General features: G+C 57.7%; 1 protein-coding gene across 1 annotated transcript in view; it reads right to left on the bottom strand.

Moving 5' to 3' along the window:
- NRBP2 (nuclear receptor binding protein 2) overlaps positions 1-547 on the bottom strand; it is a 24,147-nt gene extending 23,600 nt beyond the window's left edge. Inside the window, exon 1 of the mRNA XM_015416964.1 lies at positions 541-547. Within this exon, the coding sequence (XP_015272450.1) occupies positions 541-547 (7 nt within the window). The remainder of the gene's footprint in view (positions 1-540) is intronic.
- Between the last annotated feature and the right edge of the window lie 11,129 nt (positions 548-11,676).

The raw sequence follows: 11,676 nt of genomic DNA, 5'->3' as shown, positions 1-11,676 counted from the left end.
CCCCGCCCGCCCCCCGGGGGGCTGGGCCAAGGCAGGAGGACTGCTCAGTCGGCACATTCCTCGGCAGCCCCGGCTGCGGAGCCCCCGGCGGGCAATGAAGCCCCCTCCCGAAAGCCGGCACACTCAGTGAACAGCAACAACACCCGGGCAGGCAGAGGGCCTCCCCTGCAAGGAGCCCCTTCTCTGGCATTCTTTGAAACATGGCTGCCTCTGCGGCGGCTGCAGTGTGCCCCAGGCAAGCTCCTCCCCGGCCACAGAGGTCCAGAGTCCTGCAGCTGCTCCTGGACCCTGGCTCTCTCCTCCTCCTGCTACCGACAGACAGACAGACTAGAGCCGCTCTGCCGCCCGTCTTCATCTGTGCAAAGGCTGAAGGGGAGGCCGGGAGGGCCGCAGGGCGCAGGCAGCCAGAGGGGCAGAGAACCTCAGGCCAGCGGGGCTAAATGGACGCATCCTGCCTGCCTCCTGCCTTTGTGGCTCCACAGAGCAGAGCCGCCTCCTCCTCCTCAGCTCACTGCAGTGGGTGGGAGGCAGCGGCCCCACCGGCCATGCTGGATGCACAAGCTATCCCACCGCAGTGCTTGGTGCGGGCCGGGGAACACACTGGGCGCCAGCCGAGGAGGGCCCTGGTGCGCTCCATCCCTTGCCTCTTGCAGGCCCCGGGGGCCTCTGCGAAGAAGAAATCCCTGGAGACCCAGCAGGCCACTCCAGGACAAGTGCGGCGGGCGGAGATTTCATGGTGATGACGGCGACGTCACAGGGGCAGCCGGTCCCTGTTCCCCACAGTGGTGGCCTTCTGCGTTAAACCGGCAGAACCGGATTTCTCCATTCCATCTTCATGACCCCTGTCCATTGGTTTCTCTTCCCTGTTTCCTGTCATTTCACCAGCTTCTGATCCGTAAAATGACGACCCGTCTTCTGACTCAAGGACTGCTGAGCTTCCTCGGGAGTCTCTGGTGACGGGCCTGGTCAACAACCTCTTGAACTCCCAAGGGTGTCATGTCTGCCGGGTCAGCCTTTTCCACGTGCCTGTTCCCCTGCCCCCCAAGCACAGGAGGGCTGGAGGCGGGGCTTCCCTTTGGAGGAGGCGGGCTGACCCCCCCTCTCTCTGCCCCCCGCCCTCTCCCCCCTAATGTGTGCCTAGTGAGCCTCTCTTCCCTGGCAGCTTCTACTGATCCACCTGGGAGGGAGGCCAGGCCACTGGCCTGTCATGTTCGGCATTGCAGGGGACCCCCTTTGGGAGCATCAGTGGGACGTTTGTCCCTTTCCAGCCTTTAGCAGCAAGTGACATTATACTGGTCAGTGGGTCAGCCATCGATAGTTGACTTCCTTGTGACCTCTTGGGGGTGGGGACTTTGCATAAGTACATTTGCCATTCGCATGCCGAGTGGAGAGGGGAGACCTTCCCATTTGGCATGGGAATGAACATTTTCAGGCCAGTTATGCCAGGAAGAAACTGTGGCATGGTTCCCAGGCACACACGCAGTGGGGAAAGCAAAATACACACACCCCACGCAAGCCCCTGTGTCGCTCAGGACACCAACCGTGGGTGCAACCGGTCACATCCCCCCCCCGTGCTGACTGAACCCCAGCTAGGACACCCCCCCCCCTAGTTCAAATGCTCATTCCTGGTTCTGCTTGGAAGGTCCCCGACTAAAGTGGTGGGGGGGATGCGCAGAGGGCACTGGGCATCACCATACTGAGAAGGCAGCCCAGGACCCCCAAGAGGGGGGCAGCGCACCAGTCCCCTAACGCAGAGGGCATGGCAGCCTCCGGCGGGCAGTCTGCAGCGGTCCCTCCACCCCCTGGCACCCACCCTGAGTGCCACTCCAGCAGGGCAGTCTCCCACTGCCGGGCCTGGCACCTTCTGCCTACGGGGGCAGCCCACAGCAGGTCCACAGTGCTGTGTGAGCCCAGCCACGTCGTGCAAGCGGGCAGACACACACACCCCTCCCCAGGACAGTGGAGCTAGGATTGCTACCTGTGGTGCTGAAGGGGGGGCGCGCGCAGTAGCCAGCAGGGACAGTGCTGGCAGCCTGGTACAGGGCACAAGACTCTGCCAGCATGCGCGGGAGACGCAGGAAGCACAGCTGCAGTGTGGCGGGATGTGACTGCCTCACCCGGGGGGGGGGGCTCCATAGGTATGCTGGCCAGACACCCAAGGCACCTGTCGCTTCACTTATCTCCCTCATTCCTGCCCCACTTTTCTTCCCAAAGGGGACTCCCAAGCGGCTTGCATCAGTCACCTCGCCTCCATTTTATCCTCACAACAACAACAACAACCCTGTGGTGTCTGTTATGGTGAGAGAGAGTGACTGGGCCGAGGTCACCCGGCAAGCCTCCACGGAACCCGGAGTGGGAGTTTGGGTCTGGCGCTCCCAGATCAGAGCCCACCACCGTCACCACCACCACCCCACACTGGCTCACGGGCACCCCAGCCGGCAGAGCGGAGGAGGCCGCAGTGCAGTGTCACGCAAGGGGCAGGGAAGCACTGCTTGGATGGCCCCATCGGGCGCCCCGGGGAGGGCAGCACAGCGTGTGGGGACACACACCCCCTTCCACAGCACGGGTGGGAACTGCAGAACCCATCGGGACACCCCCCCCCCAACACACACACAGACCCCGTTGTCACTGCCGATCGTGGCCACCGCCTTGTCAGTCAGGGAGATCCCTCCTCTTTGCCCGTGTCTCTGTTCTGAGTCGCTGCAGGTGCGTCGGTGGGGGTGGAGACCTGGGAGGACGACAGGCCCGGTCAGGGAGGAGCCGGCTGCGGAGACCACCCGCGTGGATGGCAGCAGCATCCTGCCTGTTCCAGCCCAGCTCCCCCGTCATCCGTGGCCACCCTGAGTCCGTGGGCATGCCGTGATGGGGTGGCTCACCCCGTCTCCCGGGGGCCTCCCCGCTCAGCCCACGCAGGCACAGGGACTCTCCCCGTCCGTCGGAGGGGCCTGGTGGCGGCAGCCTCCCCCCCCCTCAGCTGGGCCTCCCTTCTGTCCGGGGCTGGGAGGGACTGCCTCCTTGGGCCACCCTGAACTCTGCCGGCTGCTGCATGCCGCTCGGGTGGGGGTGGGGGTGGGGAACGGGGGTGTTGGTCCAAGGAGGGGCATGTATGTCTGTCTGTCCTGGCCAGGGGGAGGTGTTGACAAGAGTGCCCCTGCAGCAGGCAGAACATGGGACTGCCCTGACTTGGGTAGCCCAGGAGAGTCCGGTCCCATCAGATCTTGGAAGCTAAGCAGGGTTGGCCTTGGCTAGTGTTTGGAAGGGCGACCTCCAAGGAATACCAGGGTTGTGACGCAGAGGCAGGCCACGGCCAAACCAACTCTGAAATAGATCAAGACGGGCAGCCGTGTTAGTCTGTCTGGAGCAGTAGAAAAAAGCCAGAGTCCGGGGCTAACCATGTTTGTGGCAGGGGAGGAGCTTTCCGAAGAAGGGAGCCGCGACGAACGCTCCTCCCCTGTCACAAATGTTGTTAGTCTTTCAGGTGCAACTGGACGCTGGCTCTTTCCTACTGGGGACATTTATGTGCGTGGCAAATGGGGGCAGAGCCAACCACTACCCACCAAGGTGGTAACCCCCTGATGGCATGGCACGCCCCTCCCCCTCCCCCCGTGAAACCCAAGAGTGTCCCCCCCCACACACTGAAAAAGCCGCAAGGCCTGCGTGGTCGTTTCCTCCTCAGGACTGACCCCAGAAGGGGGATGGATTCCCAGGAGAGGGGACAGAGTCTCAGAGCAGACCGCCTTCTCCTCGTTTAGTCAACTTGCTGATGATTTATTTATTTATTAAGTTAGATTTTTAAACCACCCTCCCCTGTGGAACAGGGCTCAGGGCGGTGAATGTCAGTATAAAATAATCACATTAAAATCATATTTTTAAAAACGGAATATATTATACAAATCACTAATCAGATGGCGATGGGACTGTCCCGCGTATGCCACGGCCTCCTGGGAGGGGGGGGAGGCAGGAGGAACAGGAGGGCCCGCCAGAGGGGAAGACAGCGCTTGTCCTCCACCAAACGTCTGGCGGAACATCTTTGCAGGGCGCGTCCCGCGGGGCACGGATGTTCTCCGGCAGAGAGTTCCACGGGGTTGGGGCCAGGGCCCTTTAGGACAGCCGGATGCCTCTCGGGCCAGGGGCCACCAGCAGGTTCGTATCAGCCGGGCGTAATGCTCTTCAGCTGGTATACCAGGAGGGGCAGTCCGGAAGGTATGTGGATCCAAGACTCTTAAGGGCCTTTCTCACCATATAAGAACTCCTTGTGGGCACTCAATGAAATTGCTGAGCGGTCGGGCTAGAACGGATAAAAGGAAGTCCTTCTTCACCCAGAGAGTGATTAACACTTGGAATTCACTGCCACAGGTGGTGGTGGCGGCTACAAGCATGGACGGCTTCCAGAGGGAATTGGATAAGCATCTGGAGCAGAGGTCGATTGGTGGCTATGAGCCACAAGGTATAGGTAGGAACTCACAGGTTGGGGCAGGTGATGCTCTGTCTTCTTGGTGCTTGGGGGGGGGGCAACAGTGGGAGGGGCTTCTAGTGTGTCCTGGCCCCACTGCTGGACCTCCTGAGGGCACCTGGTATTTTTGGCCACTGTGTGACAGGCAGAGTGTTGGACTGGATGGGTCGTTGGCCTGACCCAACATCGGCGTCTCTTATGTTCTTAAGGGTTAGTACCATAACCTCGAACTTGATCTGGTACTTCACCGGAAGCCAGTGCAGCTCACGGAGCACAGGTTGAATACGTGCCGTGCACAGAGTCCCGGTGAGGACTCACACTGCCACGTTCTGGACCAGCTGGAGTTTCTGGGTCAGGCTCAAGGATGAATGCCTGAATTCCCTCCCCCGGTCTCTGTAAGAACACCACACCTTTTTGTCCCACTTTCCAAAGAGTGGTAAAGGGGAGAGGCAGAGGGTGAGCTCTCCATCCATCCCGAACACACAGGACCACAATAACACAGTCAGTGGCAATGCAGAATACTAGATGTACACATCCGTTTAGCCGGAGGTACTCTGATTTGCTGCTGGCAATGGTTACTTCCAGAAAGAAGCTGGTAACCCCAAGAAGAAGGGGAAGAGGTGGAGTCACTGAGCAGAGATCCAGGGCACCCTGCTGGGACCTTTGGGATGGGGAATGCGAGCCCTTTCTGCCACAGAGGGAAGTGAGTGGTGGAGCCCTACAAGGACTGGTCCTGGGACCAATGCTATTATTTAATGCTACCAAATTATGCAGAATGGGGGGGAAGTAAGGTAGGCTGTGGCAAGCTACAGGAGGATCTCTCTCGAGGATTAGTTGGCAACACCGTGCCCAGTGAAGTCCAGCATACATAGAGAAGGGTAAGGTGATGCATACCAGGACCAAGGCTCCCTCTAAGCTGTGGAGTCTTGTGAGCAAAAATGCTACTTTGTGAGCTACTGGCATGTGAGCGAGCCATTTGGCCGCTGCATAAATCAGTTTGCTCTGGAGCCCATCCCTTCCCGAGCGAAGACAAAAAGGTGTGAGCCGGAGGCTAAAAAACTGTGAGCTAGCTCACACTAACTCAGCTTAGAGGGAACATTGATCAGGACCCCCCGCCCCGATCCTAATTTCACATCTGTGCTGATGGGGTTTGAACTGGCCGAGACCAAGACTGAAAGGGATCTTCAAGTTGTAGTGGGAAGCGTGATCGGAATGTTGACCCAGCGGGCAGCAGTGGTGAAAAAGGCAAAGTCCCTGCTGGGAATTAGTCGGAAAGGGGAAATGAAATGGCCCCTGTCGTGGTGCCCCTCCTCGCACGGCTCCTCCAGTCTGCCTCCGCCTCAGGCACCGGAGGCCAAGGGGCGCTTGGAGGGGAGGGGGGCTTCATGAGGCTCTCCCCCCAGGGGCAAAGTGCCACTCTGACTGGACCCACAGGAGCCCAGTGCGCCCCCCCCACTTGGTCCTTGGCGGAGAGCACAGAAGATCCCGGGGACGGCTGTCCAGCCAGGGGGTGGAAGACTCGGGTGCTGGCGTCGCTTTGTCATCTTCCCCAGAGGACCTTCATTCCTGACCTCCTACACTTTGAATGTGCAGAACTTCATTCCAGTTTCGTGTTTGCGCGGACTCTCATCTGGGAGAGCCGGGTGTGATTCCCCGCTCCTCCACTTGCACCTGGCTGGGTGACCTTGGGCAAGCCGTACTTCTGGCAAGAGCTGTCCTTGAAAAAGAGCCGGTTCTGTCAGAGCTCTCTCAGCCCCCCCCCCACCTCCCAGGGGGTGTCTGTTGTGGGGAGGGGAAGGGAAAGGAGTTTGTGAGCCGCTCTGAGACTCCCTTGGGTAGTGAAGGGCCATGGGGTATGAATCCAGTCTCCCCCCCCTCCTCTTCTTCTTTCTCTGGTCTTCCTGGGACATGTGTGCCTGTGTGAAATCTGCCAGTCGGCAAGAGGGCCAGGCCCTTGCAGGGCTCCCCCGAAGAGACAGGCAGCCAGAATCTACTGGACAGTTTCCCGGAAATGTTCTCCTCCGTCACTTCCTGAGCAGTGAACGGTTCCCTCCTCAGCTGGGGAGCAGCAGTCGAGGTGGTTAGTTGCCTCCCCACCCCAAAAAAAACGCTCTGCTCGTGACGCCCTGAAGAGGAGCCTCCAGCCGGCCGGCTAACGTGGGCAGCAGGGCTCCGAACGACACCCACCCCCCACTTTGGCCTGGTCTGGCCGGACTTCTCCAGAGCTCCTCCTGGCTTCTCCTGGTCTGAGGCCTTGGCTGCCGGAAGCCGCTCTTCACGGGTGCGTTATGGTTTTTTTTTTCCTTTTGAATCTGGCATTTTGCCCCAGCGAAAACAAACGAGGCAAGCAGCACCATACTTGGAGAAAGCTTCATCTCTGGTCTGCAGGGACAGACACGGGGCTGTGTCCTCAGAGAGCAAAGCCTGAATCTGCCATGCTCGCCCAGGCAACAGGGGAGTGATAATAATTTCTATCTGCCCTGGCAGGTCTGTCTGGAAGACAGGGGTGGCAGCTTAGTCGCCCCCTCCTTCCCCAGCCTGGAAGTAAAGAGAAAGCAGTCCTGCCCTTCAAAGGCCGGACTCTTCGTCAATGTGGCATTCTCATTAGATGCTTGATTCCTTCACACCAGGTATCAGCACAAATAAGTGGGGCTTCAGGGAACGCAAGGTGCCCCAAATGCGCAACATGGATTTCCATGTCTGCTTTGCAGAGGGCAGCAGGCCCTGCTGAGGCATTCCAAGCTGGGGTGTGTGTGTGTGGATTCAGCAAGGCACCCACTCCAGGCCCCTTGCAGCAGGAAAACCTAACTCTAAGGGAACGCGGTGCTTGCCGGCTTTAGTGCAATGTGCATGGTTCCACTAGAGGGCAGCAGCAGCATTCCAGTGCAGGGGGTTGGCCCTCCTGCCTTGGTGCTTCCATCCAGGGTCTGCACAAGGTCAGGCATTGCAGGTGACGGTATCCCCCCCCCCTCCCCAGTTCAGTTTAAGCTGGTACTTTACACACCAGGGTGGCGGCAGCTAATTTCTTCCCTTTTCAATGAGGACTTAACTGCGGCAGCATGGCTGGGTGCCACAGATCCGTGCCAGCAGCAGTGACCTCCTGTAACCTCTAGGGCCATGCCCGGGGCACAGACCCTCTTGGAACCACCTGTCCACCTTCTCAGAGCGCAGGAGGGCTCTTTCTCAATCCAGCAGCCGTGGCTGTCTGGGCCTTCCCGCCAGCACCACAGCACGAGTGCTTTATGTGTGCCTGTTGTCTGTCAGCGTGACGGGACCGGGACGGCTTTCATCTCCGTGCCCACCCACAAGCTACGAGCTGACCACTCTTGGAGACATAAGATGCTACCCTGGGTGTGTTGGAAGCAGTGTTCCCTCTAAGCTCACACATTTTTGTCTTTGCTCAGGAAAGGATGGGGGGCTCCAGAGCAAACTGATTGATGCAGTAGCCAAATCGCTCGCTCACCACTTTAATGCCGGAGCTCACAAAGTAGAATTTTTTCTCACAAGAGTCCACAGCTTAGAGGGAGCCTTGGTTGGAAGTACTCCAGAGGGGGCCGCAGAGCTAGCTAGGTGGTTGGATTAGGTTTTCTCCGTATCCTTCCCCTCGCCTGTTCTGCTTCCGCCTCTTCCCTTTCCAGGAGAGGGGGGGGGGGGCTCAGGGGACCTGGCCTTGCCAGGGAAGTTCCCGGCGGACCCTCCGTGCAGACTGGACCCAGGGCCAAGCTGAGCTGAGCTGAGCATCGCAGGCGGCCCCAGAGGGAACTCCGGTCAGGACCAGCGGACGGCTTCCCTCGCACCCGAGCTGCATCGGTGCCCCCACCTCCACCCCAGGTCCGGATAAAAGGAACTGGAGCTCAGTGGGTCTGCAGTCCTGGCGGTTTCACCAACAAAACCCCCTGCCTTGGCCTCTGAGCCTGGAGGCGGTCCTCCTTCCCTCTGCCCCTCTCCCAGCTACGGCACATGGACCCAGCCTGCTGGCACGACCTTATTTATTTAATCTCAGAGGTGGAAGGGACCCCTCAGGGTCATCTAGTCCAACCCCCTGTCAACACAGCTCTTGCAGAGCTCTTGGATGCCTCCTTAACGATGGAGGCCCAGGGAGAAGCCACTGCCAAGTCAGCCTTTTACCATCTTCGACTGATTAGGCAGTTGGTTCCCTTCCTCAAACGCAACGACTTAGCAACGGTGACCCATGCCATGGTCACCTCGAGACTGGACTACTGAAACGCTCTCTACATGGGGCTGCCCTTGTCGCAAATCCGGAAGCTGCCGCTGGTGCAAAAATGCTGCGCCAGGCTGCTGGTGGGTCTTCCCATGAGGGAGCACATCCGGCCTGTCCTCGCAGGCTGTCCTTGCATTGCACTGGCTGCCAATAGCATACCGGATTCGCTTCAAGGTGCTGGTTCTTACCTTTAAAGCCCTTTATGGCCAGGGTCCGACATACCTGAGGGACCGCCTTTCCCCTTATAGACCCCAGAGAGCACTACGGTCAGGGTCACAAAACCGATTGGCCCTCCCAGGCCCCAAGGACGCCAGGCTGGCTGCAACCAGGGCCAGGGCTTTCTCGGTGGTGGCCCCACACTGGCGGAATGAGCTCCCGGAAGAGACCAGGGCCCTGCGGGACCTTTTACAGTTCCGCAGGGCCTGCAGAACGGAGCTCTTCCACCAGGCCTTCAACTAGGAGCTGCCACCACCAGTACCACCACTAGTACCATCCCTAATGGTAGAGCCTGGCGCCTGGTCTACTACTCACAGCCTGTGCCCGCCGTTCAGATACGAGAAGATCAACAAGCTGAATACTCAGACAGTCTATACAATGTACAGCGCCATCTATACGATAGAAGCATCATTGCTAGCATTTTATATTGTTATAATGTGGTTTTAATGAATTGTTTTAAAAGTATTATGATATTTTATTGTTATTATGTTTTATTGTGTTAAGCCCCCCTGAGCCTGCTTGGGCGGGGTACAAATTTGAAGAAGTAGAAGTAGTAGTAGTAGTGGTGGTGGTGGTAGTGATAATATCCTCCCTGACAAGTAGGTGTCCAATTGATTTGGGGGTGGGGGGGACTCAACAGCAAAGAATGTGTCCCCTCCCAAGGGGAGAGCGTTCCAGTATCAAACCGGAAGTTCTTCCTCAAATTCAGATGGAATTTCATCCAATAAGGCTGAAAACATGTCTGCGCTATTGTGCGGCTTAGAAGAACAGCGTGTTCCACACCTCAGACAAAATGTCCGAAATGACATCCGTGGAATTTGGCATAGAAAAGAAAGGACACAAAAGCCAGCTAGCCAGACCTCTCAGTTTGGGTCACTGATCCTCTGTGTTCGGCCAGAGCAGTGAAGGAGAGCTGCGCCAGCGCTCTGAGCTCCGTGCAGGAAGGGTTAGGGTCTCTCTCTCTCTCTCTCTCTGTGTTTGTGTGCGTCTGTGTGCAACAGAAATGTTATTATTGATGGATTTAAACAGTTTACACCCCCTGCACTCCAAAATATGCTCTTACGCGGTAGAACAAATAACAGCATTCAAAATAAAAACTGAAACAATTCAGTAAACTAATCATCGACAATAAAAGCTCCGTATTTTAAAACAGCAGCCAGCAATGTAAAAGCAGGGATGAAGGCAAACGGTGTAAGCAGGGAAAGAAGAAGGCAGAAGCTAAAGTGCAGTAAAAAGTGCTGGCTGGAGAGAACCACTTTGTCCTGGTATCAAAAAGCCAGCAGGGGAGGAGCCGGGGGGGGGGAGCATTCTAAGAGGAGGGGCCAGCCACCACTGAGAAGGCCCTGCCTGGATTTGCTGCCCACCTCACCTCTGAAGGCTGGGATACTGAGACCCAGGACCTTGCAGAGGATCTTAACTGGCAGGCAGCACACTATGAGAGCAGACAGTCCTTCTACTATCCAGACCCCCAAGTCATTTGGGGCCTTAAAGGTAAGAGCCAATCTGCACCTTGCATGGTGTACTCAGTGCAGCTCTTTCAGCACAGGAGTGACACGATCCTTGTATCCCACCCCCAGCAATACCCTGGCTTTTGAAATCATTGAAGTTTCTGAACAGTCTTCAAAGGCCGCCCCACAGAGAGTACATTACAGTAATCTAACCTGGATGTGGTCACTGAGGCCAAGTCATGCCTTTCGAGAACGGGCAGCAGCCAGCTTATCAGCCAAAGTTAGTCAAAGGTGCTACCTGCCACAGAGGAGACCAGAGCCTCCTCCAGGCATAGGCCCGGCATGCCCAGTAGCACCCCCAAAGTGCAGCCTTGCTCTTTCAGGGGGAGTGCAACCCCTCCAGGACAGGTGGGCTCCTGGTTCCCGAAGAGACTTTCTCAGGGCTATTTTTGGGCAGGAACGCACAGGAACGGAGTTCCGGCTGGCTTCAGAGTTGGCCACGCCCACTACAGCCAAAACCTCTGCACATGCGTGGCTACGGAGGGAAGGCCTGGAGAGCGACCCCCCCCCCCGTAACTCCAAGGCGGGCAGGCCAGGGGGGCCCCTGGAAGGATCGGGGAGGCATTTAAATGCCTCCCCGTGCCTTCCCTGGCCTGTCCAAGGGCCGGCTTGCCCGGGCTTCCCGCAACCGCGGGGCACCCAGACAAGCCAAGGGAAGGCATAGGGGTGGGGCCTTATATGCTAATGCGCTGCGCTGTCGGGGGTGTGGCCTAATAGGCTAGTGCATTTCTGCCGTTGGGTGTGGCCTGTTATGCTAATTAGTTCCTGCTGGGCTTTTTCTACAAAAAGAGCCCTGGACTTTCTCACTGGTCAGCAGCACCTTGTCTTGTCTGGACGGAGCCTCTGCTTACGACCCAGACTGGAAAAGCCTCACCTGTGCTTGCACGGGAGTCAGCATACTCCAAAGAGACTCAGCACAGCAGTGCTGCTCAAGAACAGTCCTGCGGCTGCTTGCCTTTCGTTGCAGGAGCACACGCTGCACGTGCAGTTTTTTCACTCAACCACCCCCACCCCCAAAATTCCAGGCAAAACACGACATCAGAGGGGCCAAGTCCTTGCATCCCTGGCGGGACAACCCAAGGACTTGGGCATCTCAGGTCCAAAGGGAGTTTTGCACAAAGTCCTTGTGTTGTTCCTCAGCAAACATGAGGCGTTTGTAATGTGTTGCTGGAGCTTCATTCTCCCTCATTTCGCTCTGCCATTTTTCTATGTCTCTCCTTCCTTCCTTCCTTCCTTCCTTCCTTCCTTCCTTCCTTTCTCCTTTTCTTTCTCTTTTT

This window comes from Gekko japonicus, unplaced genomic scaffold (assembly GCF_001447785.1).
Source record: "Gekko japonicus isolate JY-2015 unplaced genomic scaffold, Gekko_japonicus_V1.1 scaffold505, whole genome shotgun sequence".
Taxonomy (NCBI): domain Eukaryota; kingdom Metazoa; phylum Chordata; class Lepidosauria; order Squamata; family Gekkonidae; genus Gekko; species Gekko japonicus.
The sequence above is the reverse complement of the archived record's forward strand: the minus strand, read 5'-3'. Positions and strand labels throughout refer to the sequence as shown.